Source organism: Nymphaea colorata, chromosome 12 (genome assembly GCF_008831285.2).
Source record: "Nymphaea colorata isolate Beijing-Zhang1983 chromosome 12, ASM883128v2, whole genome shotgun sequence".
NCBI classification, from domain to species: domain Eukaryota; kingdom Viridiplantae; phylum Streptophyta; class Magnoliopsida; order Nymphaeales; family Nymphaeaceae; genus Nymphaea; species Nymphaea colorata.
The window spans coordinates 5,201,066-5,219,175 of NC_045149.1; the positions used below are offsets into that span (position 1 = coordinate 5,201,066).

The window sequence follows — 18,110 nt, forward strand, 5'->3', positions numbered from 1 at the left end:
ATACCTAATTTTTTTTATTTTTTAAATTTTTTCCGAGCTTTTCCTTCCCCAAAAAACACCTTCGTGGTTAGAAACCCAAGAAAAATCTTTCCATTCAAAACCTAAGAACGATATTTGTGACAATGCTCATAACAATTGAAGGGTTTTTAAATTTGTTAATGGAACTCATTTGATTACGCAATCTTAGAAATAAATAATATAAGTCCTTTCAAGTGGTCAACCATATAGCACTACCTACTTTTCATGTCACAGAATGTTCTTACCAAATTTACATAATGGTTATATACTTAAAATTTAGGATTTGATTGGAAACAGAGAAAATATATTTATTCCTTAGAAAGAAAGTATGCATGACATATTATCCCCTTTCATGTTCATTATGACACCCAAAACAAAAAAAAAGAGAACACATTTTCAGTAGAACATCATGAAAAGAGAATCTCATAATATTCCGCATGATAACTTGTAGTTGTCTAACTATTTGACGGAGTGATAGTGTCGTCTTACCTTTGACCAAGTTGTGGACCAAAACAATGTTCAAACTTAATCCACAAATTATTTTGCATTTCTTTGACAACTTTAAAGTTTAATGCCATTCCACCAACTAGATCAATAGGAACCAAGAGATTAGCATAGTTTAGGAGCTTTGATAAGTAGGTGGGAGGTTCAAACTTCATTGTGACAGCCTCTGAGTGTAGGGCCCCATCCCTCTGTGGAGTGAAAGTTCCTTGGGTTCAACCAAGCCCTGCCCGCAGGGTTTCAGATTGTTGGGAAACAACCTTAAGCATGACAGATTAAACCAGAGCCACCAGGTCTCCCATGTATATATATATCTATATATATATGCAGGTCGACAAAATTTTCCACCTTGAACTAAAAGAAATCCTCTTTATGTCTACCGAGATGTTTAACATACGAGAAATGTATAAACAGAACAAAAATGTATACTGTTAGAGAAATATTAAACAAAAAATAAGACACATGATGGTGAAAAAGGCAAAAGAAGCAAGTAGAATTATACTCTAGTACTTTGCAGGGAAATTGTTAACAGCCAACAAAAATGATCTCACGGGACTTACTCCATGACGAAATTCGGAATCTCCTGCAAAAGATGCTCCGTCACAGTACCGAAGTTTTACGCGATTCCAATTATAAAAGTCTGAAGATGGCGCCAAATTGATCAGTCAATACATATGTCGCCCTAAGAGAAGGTCGTGTATGCATAAAAAATGAGAAGATTGATAAAACTTTTGAATATTTGCTAACGTTTTTTGTTAGTATTACTGCATAATTGGGACAAGTGAATATGTTTTTCCTATAGATACAGTTTCACATTTTCAAATTTTTTACTTATATAAATTACGAAATGAAATTCGAGAATCTGCACCAGTTTCAGGAGACGTTAGAAGACGCTCGCGCCTCGGTTTCCACATTATTTGGTGCATCTGGACAACTGGCAACAGGTGGATGTTCGATGGCCCCGACAGGAGTGTAATTCTGCTGCGAGAGGTATATCGGGGAGATGTGTTGATCGGTTCATTGCGCAACTACATCAAGATCCTCTGCACTTTAAGGAGATGCAAGCTTGTAACCACTGGAATCACGGTGGAGGATTGGGCTGATTTTGGCGAGGATGAAAATTTATCGGCAGATATTAACCTAGAAAACTGCCAGGAAGGTCCTTGCAATCAACGAATTTATACGGGAGAATAGGGCTCATCCGGTAACTGGGACTCATCGCTTCTGCGCTGACAAGGTCATTCCGGAGATGCAAACTCTTCGTTTCTAACAGCCGCGATTGTTTTCGAAGGACTTAACTCCTAACAGCGCTACCAGTTCCTTCCTTGGCTCTGCCTCAGAAGTTCTCGGCCATTGCTACATTGCGCTTCTCAAGAAACCATTACAAATACATTTGAAAAGTGGCTTCTAGGTCACGTTTTCTCGCGAATAATAAGATTTTAAGCATTAAATCATCTTCTGATTGAAATATTTCAAATTTAATTGGTTATAATCTAAATGAAGTGATCCAAAAACTAGGCGCGTGTACATATAGAGAGATGATGTATAAAGAGAAACAGGCAGCTACTAAACGATGGTATACCAAATCTAATGGAACCATTTGAACCATCAATGCTTTTCAAAATATCAAAACACCCTCAAATAAGTTAATTGTCCACATTTGCTTCTTTTTCCCTTTGTCTTTCCTCCTTTGAGAGGTAATTTGTTTCTATAGTTTGAGACTTTGAGTTTGATCTTTTCAACTTAATTTCCACCATCTAAGTTACTTAGAATCAAAGGATCAACAATTCTCATTAACCCTAATGCATAACAATCTTGTAGCTATTTTGTATATGTATGTCAAAATGGTTCTAACATCCATAGGGCCTCTCACGGCACGTGAGCAGGTGCGTTGTCCTGCCCATACGCACCAAGGCACATGCTGTGAGTCCACCCGCTCTAAGAACTATTTAGGCTGTAAGAAGGGAGGGAATCCCATATATATATATATATATATATATATATATATATATATAAAAGTGAATGATGAGTGATGACTTTAGCTCTCTGGAGTCAATTAACTCATTAGGATTGTTTGATCTATCGCTGATCATTAAGAAGAAAACAAGAAAAAAAGTATGAACTAATACTAAATAATAAAAAAAAATTGTAATCCTCATAATGAATTATGAGGTCTCATGATAGTCAAAGTCACCATTCAATTTTCCTATGTATATAAAAGGTGGAGAAAACTATCCTACCTTCTGTCCAAGTAGTAGAGAAATCTAATATTTATTATATATAGATTAAGGTTGGGCATCGGGCCGGGCCCGACAGGCAGGCCGGACAGCGGGCCCGGGCCGGAGAGGCCGGCCCGGTAGGCCCGACTACCTCCCCCCTTCCCGTCTCCCTCCGGGCCTCCGGCCTCCCCCTTCCCCTTCCCCCCTTGGCCCCTTCCCGTCTGAGCCATCTCCCTCCCCGTTCCCCTTCCCCTTCCCGTCCCCCTCCCCCTTCCCGTTCCCCCCTTCCCATCTCCCTCCCCCCTTCCCCCTTCCCGTCTCCCTCCCCCCTTCCCCCCTTCCGTTCGCGTCGTAGCACACCAAGCACGCCATCGCCGCCCCAACGGACGTGCCGCTGACGATGGCCTCTCCTCCACTGGGTCGCCGGACACCGTGACAGTCGCGACGAAGCCGGCGGTGGCTCCTGCGCCCCATCTCCCTCTTTCTCCTCCTCTCCGCTCGCTGCTGAAGTCCGGCGGTGTCCATCCTCTCCTCCACTGGATCGCCGGACGCCGTGACAGTCGCGACGAAGCCGGCGGTGGATCCTGCGTCCCATCTCCCTCTTCCTCCTCTCCGCTTCTGTGTCCATCCTTTTTGGGCCATCAGGCGTCGGCACGCCAAACGGGCCGGGCTGGGCCTCGTTTTGGGTGGACCGGCCCGGCAATATTACGGGCTGGGTCCGGGCCCAGGCTTCAGGCCCGACGGGCCGACCCGGGCCAAGGAAAACCTGGCGGGGCCGGCCCAGCCCGGCCCGATACCCACCCCTAATATAGATGAACTGAAATTGTCCAGCCCATCAACCCTCCATAGTTATGGGTCAGTCGTTGGAAGATTTTTCTGTCTAACCCAAATGGATATATATATAGCAGTTTCGGTTTTAATCCCAAAAATGTTAGGAACAAAAACAATCATCTATTCAATAAATTCAATAACATCCTTTATAAGTCTTTGAAGACCCCTCAGAATCTTCCATACAGGACTAACTTTTTATTTTGTGTTACAATCTCCACCTCATCTTAAGGCACACGCGTCCACGTGTGTGGGACCCTAGGTCCGAGTGTTGAACCGGCCCTGATACCACTGTAACAATCGGAACCACTTCTAGGTTCGAGCCCCTACTTTGGCGGATTCCAACCTGCCCCTAGCAGTTTTGGTTCCAACCCTAGAAATGATAAGAACTAAGACAACCATCTATTCAACAACCCCCTTTAGAAGCCCTTGATAATCCTTCACAAGAGACTAAATTTTTTAGCGATGTTACAAGTAGCTACATGTAGACCTTCATATATTAAATTTGATGAGAATTGTATTGTTGTTGATTTTAAGAAGATCTAATGGTAAGATGGAGATTATGTTGAAAAAATATAAATCATCATGTATGTTCAAAAGACAGAAATACCCTTCAAAAGAAGTCAAGAAATATCGATGATCTTCTCATGTTGGCAGTTTGTCTCTAGAAAACACAACTTGTTCCTATTTTCTCAACTTAATATCCCTCATCAGGTCCTCTTAAAATAATTGTTTGATTTTCATCTACCCTGATAGCTATTATCTATATATATATTGAAAGAGAGAGAGAGAGACTGGTAAATACCAGACCACCTTAGGTAAAAGACAAAAACAGACCAACAAAAGTTAATTATAAAAGTGCTTTTATGCAATATAACTTTATAGATATGATCTTAAGGTAATTTGATGAAGAATAGAAATTAAGTTAGCTATTTTTAGAGTTTATCATGACTTTTTTAAAATAAGAATGAATGGCTCTTATAACATCAAAATTTTGATAGTAGAAAAATCAAACTTTTTTTTACAAGAATCATTTGAATCAAAACATGATTTGCATTGATTTATTGTTTATAAACATGTTAGGATGTTCACATTTTGATTACAATAGTTTTTAGCAAAACATTAAGAGATCTAGTTTTTATCTCTTGCCTTAGTAGTCTAATATTTAGAGAATACTCACTTTCCTCTCTCTCTCTCACCATATATATATATATATAGTAAGTGAATTGTGAGTTTAGCTATCTACAAAAAATATGAACCTAACATTAGACGGTGAAAATGTCAATCATATTTTTTTTCTCAATTGTTCATCATAATAGATCAAATTGTCCTCATAAGCAAGCTCGATGATTTTAGATAGCTAAAGTTGTTACTATATATATATAAAGAGAGGGAGAGAGAGAGATTGGGCGGCCGACCCCAGCAAGATTGCATTGGAGAGGGAGATACTAAATGCTGAGTCTTCCTATTTAGATGTTTGATGGACAACCCATTTTTTTTCCCCACCTATCCACCTACCCAATCCTCCCTCGCTCTCTCCTACAACCAACCACCAGTTGCCCCTCTGCCCTTTGCCATCAGACGGTCTCCTTGCGCCGAAGGTTGCTTTTGGCAGAGGGAGGGTGACAGTGGTCTTAGTGGGGGAGGGAATTGGTGGAGGAGAAAAGAGGGGCAACGGTTGCCCCTCCCTCTTTTGTCATGGTGTCTGCAGGCCACTTATACAATGCATCAGGCAAATGTGATTAAATATGTCACTCTATTCACTGCATTGATCCATATGTCTAAATCCAAACAGCTACAAATTATATATATATATATATATATATATATATTATATTCTAACATTTTTCCCTGTCTTTTGGAAATGTTCTATTTGCAGGAAAAATATTTCCGTGGTCCCATGTGACTAGCTCAATGGAGACTAGGCAGTCAACTGAAGAGGCTCTTGCATCAAGAGAAACCCAAATATTGTCCCATGTGACTGGTTCAATGGATACTAGGCAGTCAATTGAAGAGGCTCTTGTTCCAACGGAAACACAAATAGGTAGTTGATAGCGACATTGGAGCCAAGAGGAGGAGTTGCTTTTAGGAACAAGAAATCCAACTTAGGACATGTCACCTTCTAAAGTGAAAAAGGCACTCCTGTCACTTGATCAATGAATGTCAAGAAAATGGTAATTATTCTGAGGAATAAAATTTTTAAGTTCCTGTTATTGTGTATTTTGGTGATCTAACGTGCGCACAAGAGATTGTTAACAAATTGAAGTTTAAGTGATTGGCTTCCAATAAAATTTTGGTGATTGGTAAACATACATGCTAAAGCCTTCCATGCTGATAAAGAGCATCAAACTTTCCTCATGATAAATTAAAACCTCCATGTTATTTTTTGTCAAGCGAGTGAATCATTAACGTGTTCAAATTACTACTTATTCTCTAAAAAACAACAAGAATTGATCATGTTTCTCATCGAATGCATACCAAAATCCATTGATGAAATGGAGGGGGTCCTCTGGATCTTCTAAAGGCTTCCATAACGTGTACAAGAAACCTATAGGATCTGAATAGAAGTGGGTGGATGCAGGGGGGCTGGTAAGGGCCATGGCCCCCACTCACATTTTAAAAAATTTAAAAATTTTACATGTAAATTGTAAAAATTTTAGTTTAATCTATGTAAAAATTTTTGAAAATTATATTTTGGCCCTTATTAAAATTTTAAAAATATGTTTTGACCTTTGCAACAAAAGATTTCTAGCAATGCCCCAGGCCATGATGACCATAGGAAAAAAAAAAAAAAAAACCATAACAGAAAACATAGGAGAGAAAAGAGAAAAGTTTTAACGTGGGACGTCCATGATCCTACCCATCAACACTTCACCTGGTAGGGATTTCATTCACATCTTTATATGATCGTTTTCATTTTGGAGATGAATAAATAACTTTTCTTATTTTTTGGCATTTTTTTACAATCAAATATGTGCATGCCTAACTGAACTTTATCTTCATCTTTAGCTCCTTAACTTTTTCGATGATCTTGCTGGAGATTTGATGCTGTTAATATCCATACACATTCCTATCTAAAGATACAGAACGAAATATAAACAGGCCTATCCAAACAAATAGCATGAATGTATTAAGACATATGTGGCACAAGTGGGAGGTTTGAGGAACATTACAATGTTTAAATAAATTTTGAAAACCTACAATATAGTTTGTCAAGAAAATACATGTAACTTATTTGATAACAAACTGATAGTAGGAATGGGAGACATTGTTAATAAGATTGATGAGAATAGTAAACATTAGTATGACTTACTTTAAGTATTTTGGTTTTTCTAAACTCATTAATTCGGCTTGAACTGGTAGCACCAAGGTTAAATTGGATTAAATGACTTTCCCATTTGACTATAAGAAAAGTTGGTTTGGCAATGGAACATCTACTGCCCCCACTTTCTTGTTTAAGAAGCACATAATTACTGCGTTCAACTGATCAATACTAAATAATAGCAAGTATCTTCGACTAGCCACTTTTCTCGTTTAGAAATTGTGTCTGACTATTCTTTGTTTTTTCTTTAAAAAGACATTAAAATAAACATAAAAAACTGCATGGTTCATATTTTTTATTGTTTTGATCAGTTGAGGGTGTTCAACAATATACAAACGGTTCATACCCGGTTAACATCTGGCAGCAAATGAATCAGACAATTCAATCTTTCTCAGACTGGTCCAAACCTGCAGCACAATTTCCAAAACTAGATATGGATTTGATAGGAGAGCAAACGTTTACATGTGATTGGGTTGGATCCATGTTGGGACTTGGCTGCATGCTCAAGTCCAGTCAAAACTGGATTATCGGATTGAAGTCTAATTCCTATTACAGATCTCTTTTCTTTGACAGATCAAACTAAATAAGCCTGGATTTGAGTCAGTTTATCAAGTAATTTCTGACTCGTTGCCCCAGCTGTTAGTACCATCTTGTTAGCCAGAAAAATAATTAAAAAAAATTGCTGCCTATGGTTGTCCTGGACACCTATAAGGAAGCAACCAACCAACATCTCCCCTACATGTGCGCCTGTCTGCTAACCTAAGAGAACGAAATATTCGCATATATTTAAATACAAAAGCACATGAAAGCCGAATGTTGTATTTATGTATAGATAAACATAAGCTTATCAGTTGGGCTTACGCCCGGGTGCACCATGATTTGATGAAGATATATATATATATATATATATATATATATCCAAACTTCTAAATTCTTGTTGAAAAAGTTTTAAACAAATGTGAACCTTTTAATGTGTTTATAAACACTAACTTATATAAATCATGCTTTAGTTCAAGTCATTTTTGTACAAATAATTGATATGTATACTATCAAAATTTTGATGTTATAAGAGCAGTTCATTTTTTTACTATTAAAAAAACATTATTAAGTAATATCTACTTCTCTTCAAATCACTCTTAATATCATATCTATAAGGTTATATTAAAAAAAAATCTAATAATTAATTTTAATAGGTTTGGTTTTTGGCTCTTATCTAAGTGGTCAAGTTTTTACCAACTTTCTTTTATCTATCTATCTATAAACCAGACACTTCGAGTAGGCATAAAAACTAGACCATTGAATTTTTTGCTAAAAAAATATTTTAAATAAAATATAAACATCCTCATAAATTTATAAAAACTAGTTTGATATAAAAAATACTTTGAATGAAGTAGTTTTTATAGAAATGATTGGATTTTCTATTATCAAAATGTTGATGCTATGAGAGCCATTCATTTTTGCTTATTATAAAAACATGATTAAAACCCAAAAAATTATCAACTTAACATATATTTTGCATCAACCTATCCTTAAGATCATATTGGTAAGGTCAGATTTTAAAAAATAAAACATTTTTTATATCATATTTTAAGGGTGTGGTTTTTGTCCTGACCCTATTGGTCTGGTTTCTACTAATATATATATATATATATATATATATATATATATATATATATATATATATATGGAGCTCATGTTTAGCCCAGCTAATATATATATATATATATATATATATATATATATATATATATATATATATATATATATATATATATATATATATATATATATATATATATATATATATAGTTATTAGCTGGGCTAAACATGGGCTCCACCAGTGTTATTGGACTAGCTCTTTCTGCCAAGCAAGGCAAGAGGATTCTGGGGCACGTGGAACCTCTGCATCCATTAATCAATCTGCCGTCCACCTGCTTTCCTACTGGAGGTCTGGAACGTTACTTGCCAGAAGTTCTGTTTCTGTAGGTGATTGCTCAAGAGCACCATCGGCCACATGGGGACACAACCAGGAACTGGAATAACCCTTGCCTAACCACAAATAAGTAAAGGCTAGCCAATGTAGAAGTGAGGGCCATGAACAGTTTATATTCAATTCAGATGATGTCCTTATTGAATTCGGCCCCATCTTTTTGGGCCAGCTATGTGATGACGAAGATCATGCCAGCCGGGTCCCAGCCCAGCCTGCTCGGACACATGTTCATTATCAAGCTGGGATCCTGGCCAGACAAAAGTTTCGGGTCCAAACATGAATAGATTCAGGCTGATGCTAGACGGGTTCTGGCCCGATGTTGGGCCTTACCATAATGATACCGATTCCAGATTAGGCTCACTCTTTATGTAAGATGGAACTACAAGATTCTAGTGACGAGTTCACAGGATTCAAGTGATAGCTTATACACTCGAGTTTGATTAATAAGACGCCTTTTTTCCTTCTCTACAAGCTCAGATGTTTTGTTTTCAGTGGAGATGATGCTGAATCGGGTTAGTGGGCCCCTTCCCGTTCTTCAGGTTCCTATACATGAAATGGTTTAATGGTTGGATAGTCCATATCCAACTGAAAATAAGTCTACGGCAGTTTCAGCTTTTCTTAGTTTTAGATGAAGATTTATGGTCATTTTAGTGATGAATTTTTAATCATCGGGCAACTAGTCAACGTTGGACAACAACAACTTTTCATATATATATATATATGAAAAGTCAATTTTTGCCGATGCTGGGTTGTTAAGATTTAAAAATTTGTAGCTAAAAGGACTATAAATCATTGTTGAAACTACAATAAGTTGTCACTTATGCCAATATAATGATGGTCTCTTAATGATTAGTTTTTAAATTTTAATTATCCGACAACATCCGCGTGCATATACACACGCATATGAATTATGAATTGAAATCATTTTGTCTAAACAGCATCATTCAAAATTTTTGAAAAAAAAAATGATAATATAGTACAATACAATACAATGCGATATAATATAATATAATATAATATAATATAAAAGTTTAACAATCTTGTCACATTCAATTCTGCATATATATAAGGTAGATGCACTTATCCCTTTTGATTCCCTTCGTTTTCTTTTTAATTGACAAGCGAAGAAAAGAAAACGAAGTTTAGTTTAACTTGTCAAGACTTACCAAACTAAAGGGTACCGTAGATGGGTTCGTATATGTTGTTCCATAGGGTGCATCACCGGGGTTAAACATGGAGATCTATCTAGCTTACCACGTGCACTAGGTGACGCAACGGAAAAGTACAAGTAGTGGAACCCTTAAACCAGGTCCCCTTCATTTGCAGCCATAATAACACACTGGAAAACGTGTCTTCTCCGCTTCCATTCTACAGCTAAGAACTCACTAATAAAAATCGAATCCAAACAGCTAGGCACTGACTTGCCACCAGCCTCAACTCAAATCTGCCAATTCTAAGTTTTTCTTTTTTTTTTAGCGTGAGAAGGATGAACATTCAACTACCACATGAGATAGAAGCTCCGGTCTCCATGTGGTGGGGCATAAAGACCTCAATAGAGGTCACCTAGTGTACAGCTACTCGGAAGAAGAAAAGATGATACCCTATTGTGCCGCTCGAACCACTAACCATTTGCCTACTACCTGCTACCCCAAGCCAGTGCGCCAAACCAATTCAAGTCAATTTTGACAACTAATAAATACCACGGTCCAGACTTAACAGGCTACTTCATTCGATTTGCCAGCTAGGCAAGTGAGGGAAGTTCTTTGGCAATCAGAACACCACACAGTTCGGAAAGTGAAAGAAGGAGAAGAAGCGCACCTGGGTTAAGGGATGGGTCGTTGCTGAGGATGCCATTGAAGGCCTCATATTTGTTCATGTAGAGAGAGGAACCCCGATGTGTTCTGGCTCTTTCCAAACAACTCCCCACATCGTTGCACCATGCACCTCCCTGTTTCTCCCACGTAAAGGAATCAGTTACTACCAATCGCCTTTGATATGCTGGGCTAAATGTAAATCTTTACTAGTAAAGCACCCATCGTATTTAATTTAATTTATGGGGTCAATTAGAGTTCTTATTAGAAATCCTTTTTTTCTCCCTTCAAAACCCATCAGAGGGGTAGATTTCTGGCAGATACCAGATTTTGTTCTACATTTTGGACAAAAAGTTCGTTATACATAATTTATATCTATTGACTATAGGAAACAAAGACTCTTTCGAAGCGAATATGTCTCCCAGTAGGGGTTAATGATCTTAAATCTAATCCGAGTCCGGAGAATATACAGACGGTAGTATCTGGTCGAACAGAAATAGTTAAAAAAAAAAAAAAAAAAAACCGACTTTGCGTCTAAAAACGTTATTTGTCTACAATACTGACCTGAATCTATTAAACATTGTACTCTGACCGTGAAGCGCAACAAAATCCAAAGCCATATTCGAATGTTACTCTAATTATCTCAATCGGTCCCAGAGTAATGGTTGAAGAATGGGACCGGGTAATCCTATGAATCTTGTTTGGTGCCGTTGGGAAATGTTATCCACAGAAGACAGAGTTCATAAGACTTACATGGTTAGACTTAGTGGGCCAGAACACCTCATGAAAATCACATTGAGATTCCAAACACACGCAGAAAAATATACAAAGAATTATAAGAAAAGGTGCCTAATCTGTAGGCAAATAGCAACTTACTAATACTGCTCAACTTTGAGAAGTTAATAAATAGATGTTCAACTTTTTATAAAATTCTCACAAATACGTCTACTAACAAAAAATATTGATTTTGATATAGAATAGTAAATTACCTCTTTTAAAGACAAGAAGTACTTTTGTAATTTTATATCGAAAGATTAATATTTCTACCTGTAGCAACTCTTTGAGAATTTCTCTCAATAGTTGATCACCTACTTAATGATTTTAAAAAATTGGGCAGTGATGTGTTATTTGCCCAAACATTAAACACCATTTTTTATAATTTTTCAAACATATATATGCAAGTTAGATACATGGAGAGTGGAACAGGATCATATTCAGACTGCTAATAAAAGAATACTAGAAACCCTTACCGGATTACTCCATTTAGACCCCTACATACAAAAAATGCGCATATTTCAATTAATGAACGACAAAATCCATTGTGAGAGCTACTTATATAGACAATTAACATATTTCTAAAAATTTTATCAGAAGGATGCACATCTTGGTTTGAGTATTTTTGTATTTTATCACTTGAACTCTTCATTTAAGAATTCAAAGGATCACGAATAAGTATGTTTGATTGGTGGTGATCTTCAGCATGTGGAACACCTAGAAATGTTTGCCACAACTCAAACCAAGTGGTTCAAGTACTCTCTCCCTACAAAAACACAAAAAAGGGGCACACCAGTGCCGAGTACACAAACGAGAGAGTACTGGTCAATAACTCTCTCCACCTGGCCTGTTGGTTGGTAGGGCAAGCTGAGAATGAGTGGGTGCAAACAGGGGATCCATTTGAGAATTCCATCCCTTTTGCACTAGAGAATGCTAAGATCCGGTGGAACGCGTGGAATAGAAAAAAGACGTCCTGTTCCGTGCCAAACAGAACACAGTTTCGTGCGTGGAATAGAGACTGGCTTGCTGAACAGCGATTCCATATCAACTTAATTTTGAATCTGGCTGAATGCCTGAATCGGCCGATTTTTTTTTTTTTTAAAAAAAAACATCAAACCATAAAGGAGGAATAAAAGTACTTGCAGTGTCACGCAGACCATCCACCTTTTTGTCAAGTTGAGACTATTTGGAGCCCAACTTACCTGGACGTGAATTGAGAAAAAAATAAAAACTAAAAACTTCAACATTCGTTGAGTTCCAACCAAAACAGCCTTTTAAGAATCATTAATGCATGGAAAATTGCTATAAACAAAAGAAAGAAGTGGTTAGAACCATGTGCAAGGAGTTGCTTGTTCACTAATCAAAACCAAAGTCGTTAATTTTGCCACCTAATTGAGTACAATATAATTAAGAGAATGGTGCAGTCCCACGTGAGGGGTCTTGCGGGTAAAAGGGAGAACGTTTTGGGTGTCGTACATGAAGAGAGCGAAGCCGTTTATCCAATGACCGACCCATCGACTGTCATTAGATGTAAGTATCGAGCCGTAGTAACAATGGATAAGAAAAAATCGATCTCTGGTTAATTTCCATAAAAGGAGGCTCTAGCTTGTACTTCAGTACCCAAGTCTTTCATGTCAATCCCCAAATACGAGAGGTGGCAGCCCGTTTAAAGTGTTCACAAAATTTTCATAGGTTTTCATGCATAAAAAAAAAAATCAAAATTAATCATGGAGGGTTGCTTTTCTCTAAGTTGCAAAACGATAGCAAGCACCGAAAAGAGAGCAAGCAAAGTTAAAAAAATTAGAAACATAGGTATGAACCGGAGCAGATTTATAGATTTTTTGTTGTAAGAACTGAACTATAGTTTTAAAATTTTAACAAGAATCAAAATAAAATTTTTTAAATTTTTTATATATGTTAAAATAAAAGTTTTAAACTTGACATATATATTTTAATTTTTTTTTTTAATTTGAGAAGAGGCCAAAGCCCCTTGCCTAGCACTAAGTATGAATTTGAGGATTTTACGTTTAAGCGAAACATTTAAAAAAAAAATCATCAACGGCAGTTACAAGGTTCGAAGGCTATTTACTTCTTATGCCCCCTTCTGCTGTCAAAGCGTGCTTCCCTATACCAAACAGAACGCGGTGGGCCCTGACAATGGGCCCACTCTGTTGCGTATCGCTATCGGTTGTGGTCCTACACAGCCACCCTTTTTAGGCATAATACATGACCATCGGAACACAGCCTTTGACTTTAAATTTTCCTTCATGAGTCCGTAGCTAGCATTTTAATAAGATTGTTAAGGCTTCTTTGTTTCCTATTCAATGATGAGAGAGGGAATAAATAATAAATAAATAAAACCATTCCTAACAGCCTAACATTTGACTAACAACCTTACGGAAAAGGCGCTACAAACACATACATATACACATAAAGAGAGAGAAATTGGTGGTCCTTAGGTTATGTTTGATTCACCTTTAAAAATCCGAACGTGAGAACTGTAAATTTAAGATCGGACCTCCCCCTTCAATTTTAAATCTGATATTTTTCTCAAAGTAAAAAAGATAAATAAGGTTCTTAAGTATGAATTCTGACCTAAGATCCTTAATTTGATAACTATAAATTTTATCATAGATATGTTGTTACATTAGCAAAAGCATGTCCCAGAAATCCACATCAAAACCATAGATTTCAAATCTAAAACATTCAAACACATCATTAAGTGTTAGACTAGAAATGAATCATCTTGACATTGATATTTTAAAAATGGATGGTTGAGAAAAAAAACAAATGAATCATCTTGACATTGATATTTTAAAAATGGATGGTTGAGAAAAAAAACAATGAAGAAAATAAATTGTTAATTAATGCTAGACAACTATAATATCATATTTCATTTCCTTCTTGTTTTTTTTCTCAACTATCAATTTTAAAAAATCAATGGTTAAAATAAGTTTTACCAACTCACTTAGGAGAACCATCCCATCCATTGTGATGGACGATTAAAACAAAAAGAACGAAAGTATAAAATATTCATGCCTTTTTCTCATTGTTGTTCTTTCAACGCTCATGAGGATGAATCAATAACCCTGTTAAATGAGTTAAGTGACTTTGGATAACTTTATCAATCAATCAATTATATATATATATATATATATATATATATATATATATATATATATATATATATATATATATATATATATATATATATATATATATATCAGCTGAAGGCCTCTATGGTTGGATTATTCTTTTCAGTTTCACGTTGCTAAAACTGTTATAAAAGGTACACTGGCATTGCTTAGCCACGGTTTTAAAAAATAGAATGTATCTTTTGTGATAGTTTTTAACGAAATAAAATAAAAAACCATCTGGCCATATAGCCTGCTGATGATTTCAATATGTAATAAAAATTAAAATCAGTCAGCTACCTTTGTTATCTTTGTGACTGAATAGGTGCGAATTTCAGTTTATATATATATATATATATATAGATATATATATATATATATATATATATATATATATGTGTGTATGTGTATTTTGCTGGAAATTAAAAAAGAAAAAGAGACGCAGATTGCCAACAAAGCTACTGGTTCAAGAAGGGAGCGATTTGTTACCTCAAATTGCAGAAGCCAGTTGTTCTCCCCGGAGCCGAAGCCTCTATGGAGGTGATAAGCCGGCGGGCTCCCGTCGATGCACACTGGCAAAGGAAAAAGAATGTTTTAAGCATGCAAGTGAAATAAAAAGAAAAAAAGCTATTTTAACCAGCCATGTCTCATGCGGCACGGCATCACGTGACGCTTTTTTTGTTGCTTTGTGCGGCCTCATACCGACGATTTCTGTTGGCATCTAAAGCATCTTCCCGTGAGCCAATGGCTTCGCCCACCATTTGTGTGGACCCCACACCCCCCCGGGAAACCGTTTCCCAGGAGCGCCAGGCCCCACCATATCATCTCAAACAAAATCACTCGCTTCCCCCTATCTAGTGTCTTTGGGAAAAGATACTTTGCTTCAACCAGAAGAAAATCTCATACAATTTCCAAACGATCTCTCAGTGAAACCATATCTATGCACAGAAACAGTATGGAAGTTCTCTCTTTCTCTCTTTTATATATATATATATATATTATATATATATATATATATATATTATATACACACACATTGAACGAACAAAAATGAAGTACATACAAATGATTGCAACAAATATACATAACTTCATCAATCATTCATGTATTTTGTCACTATTGAACGACCATACAAAGCTAGCCTTAAATTGTGTTTTAGGTGCTAACCGCATCATCCCCAAGAGACACGAAACACGGGTAACTGATTATTGAAACTTAAAGAAGACAGGACAAGGAAAACGTTGTGATGGGATGAAGAAAGCTACCATGCGTATCACATGATTGACACAAAATTCTGGGTCGCTCTCTCACCCACACAGACACATACATATTTGGCCATTGAAATTCGTAATCTAAATTCTGATCCTGTCAATTTTGGACGCAAAAGCAAACGGTTAAAAATGGGCTGTCAAGACAAAAGGGTGCAAGCACCTCTCTGGTTCTATCCTGTCAAAAGTAAGAGGTTAATTCTGAAAGAGAGTTGAGCTGCCGTTTACTCGTTTCGAGGGCAGGGTTTCACTGACAAATGTGGAAAGAACAAAAGGGCTGATGATGAACCAGGCAATAGCGGAGAAAAAGTGATGCGTACATCAGGTTTCCCCACACGGTACCCTCTATCATGGCTTCTCTTCATTCCCGGATATGTCTCGTTGGTCCCTCTCTTGGTATTCCTCTCGTCCGGCCGACGAGATTTTACCGGGAACGAACGTTCCGTCTTTCGACGACGGGTTTCCTCACTGTATTGTTACTCATGAGTATGACAGAGAAGCGAGAGAGAGGGACTGACCTGCCCCTTCATTGGCGGCTTCGTGCAGCAGGGTGATGCCGACTAAAAGGCGATCGTTGAGAAGGGGGCTTCCGGAAGAAGATGCTGCTACTGCCGGCGATGCAATCCCCACCAGCATGAACAGGACGGCTACAGGATTCGTCGTCGTGAAGAGAAACAACAAGAAAGTGACAGAGAAATCTCCCCTGAAATGCATCCTCTTTCTCTCCCTCTCTCTCTTTTCCTGGCTTCCCACCACTACAGAAATTCGAAAAAAAAGTATCTTTCTTTTCCTAATTCAAAGCTGTTGTGAATGTCCTTACTTTTTCTTTTCTTCCGCACGATGAAAAAGGGAAAAGAGCCAGATGAAACGGAGATGTTTGACAATTTATGTTACGGAAGCTTAATTCGGAATCCGTTAGACAAAAAAAAGGTTATGAAAACAATGAAATCTCTCGGGAAACTCGTCCTTCTTGGTTTATTTGTACCCCGTTTCCCAATAAAGATGTTTGAAGAAGAATTTCAAATCTGAAAAAAAAAGCAGGTGTTTCGAAAATTTTTCTGATCGGAAAACCTCCAAAGTGCAAACTGAACAGGCTTAATGAATTGAACAATTTAATGCGGAAAAACTTTCATGAATCGTAAGGAACTAACTGGTAGAGTTCTGGATGCCTGTGGAAGAACCTCTCCAACGGATTTCGTTCACTCTCAGGCAATAGTGGAAATGCCAAAGGAATGAGGCGTTCCTCCGGCAATTCACGCAATGGAGGAGGAGGGAGCAAATGTCGGCGACGTTCCGGCACACTCTTTTTCTAATCGAAACAAGAAAGCAGAGGCGGCCCGCATTCGAGCTCCAGCGCTCCTGGTTGGACAACTTTGTGCGAATGTATACAGAAGAAGAAACTTCAGCCGTTGTTTCCCACCTCTTTTTTCAGTAAATTTTCCTCCAAACTATGAAAAACAGTTGATGAATCAACAAAATTCGTGAAAGGATAAAATTGTATCAATTCTAAACAGCTTCTCGTTCTCTGCAGTTTTAGCAGAGAGGGAGAGACGGACAGAGAGAGACCGCGCGAGAGAGAGAGATAGAGACATCGCAGATGCAGCGGGTTTCCGGGAGCAACTTATTCGTAATTTAATGGCGTAGGGAGGGAAACTGAGATCTCTCAGATGAGAGAGAGATTGAGAGAGCTTACAATAATGGAGGTTGAAGGGGATCTGCAACCAATGGGTGATTGGAGAGAGTGGGGGATTTTTTATTTACCTAAAATACCCCTATTGGTGGGAATGACGGAAGGTGGCGTGCTTCGGTTTCACGCTTCCCCAAGTCTCGTCCCGTCGGCTTTTTTCTTTGCTTCGCTCCATTCTCAGTACGACCAAGTTGGAAGTGGAAGGTCAACTTAGTTGATTTGACGGTTATCCATATTATCGCCGATTTTTTAAAATCCTTTTTCGACGTTAGAAGTTTAAATTGCGCAATGCAATCCAAAGAGAGCACGCAATTAAGGGTGGGTGGCGTTCGGCCAGGCCGGTCCGACCCGATCCGATTTGAAGTTTAAATCGCGCAATGCAAGCCGTTAGAAGTTTCGAAGTGTTTCACAAGTAATTTATAAATAGATTATTCATTTCAGAAGTAGATAAGATTTTAAAAAGTTTAAGCATTTAGAAAAAATGTTCTACGAATGCTCTGAATTTATGTTTTTGCAAATCAAAGTTTTGAGGCACGCAAATCAAATTCATATGTATTC

The 18,110-nt window shown here is 37.5% G+C and overlaps 1 protein-coding gene across 4 annotated transcripts in view; it reads right to left on the reverse strand.

Annotated features, from left to right (window-relative positions):
- The window catches only part of LOC116265538 (pectin acetylesterase 9), a 29,472-nt gene extending 11,877 nt beyond the window's left edge, over positions 1-17,595 (reverse strand). Inside the window, exons 1-5 of one of the 4 annotated variants that reach the window (XM_031646213.2) lie at positions 17,017-17,595; positions 16,384-16,620; positions 15,087-15,169; positions 10,697-10,826; positions 1,080-1,159 (exon numbers count right to left, since the gene is read on the reverse strand). In XM_031646213.2, coding sequence (XP_031502073.1) covers positions 1,080-1,159; positions 10,697-10,826; positions 15,087-15,169; positions 16,384-16,620; position 17,017 — 531 coding nt within the window. In that variant the 5' untranslated portion in view covers positions 17,018-17,595. Of the gene's footprint in view, positions 1-1,079; positions 1,160-10,696; positions 10,827-15,086; positions 15,170-16,383 lie in introns of all 4 variants that reach the window. The other 3 variants (XM_031646209.2, XM_031646211.2, XM_031646212.2) reach the window with 3 other exon arrangements.
- Positions 17,596-18,110: the final 515 nt, after the last annotated feature.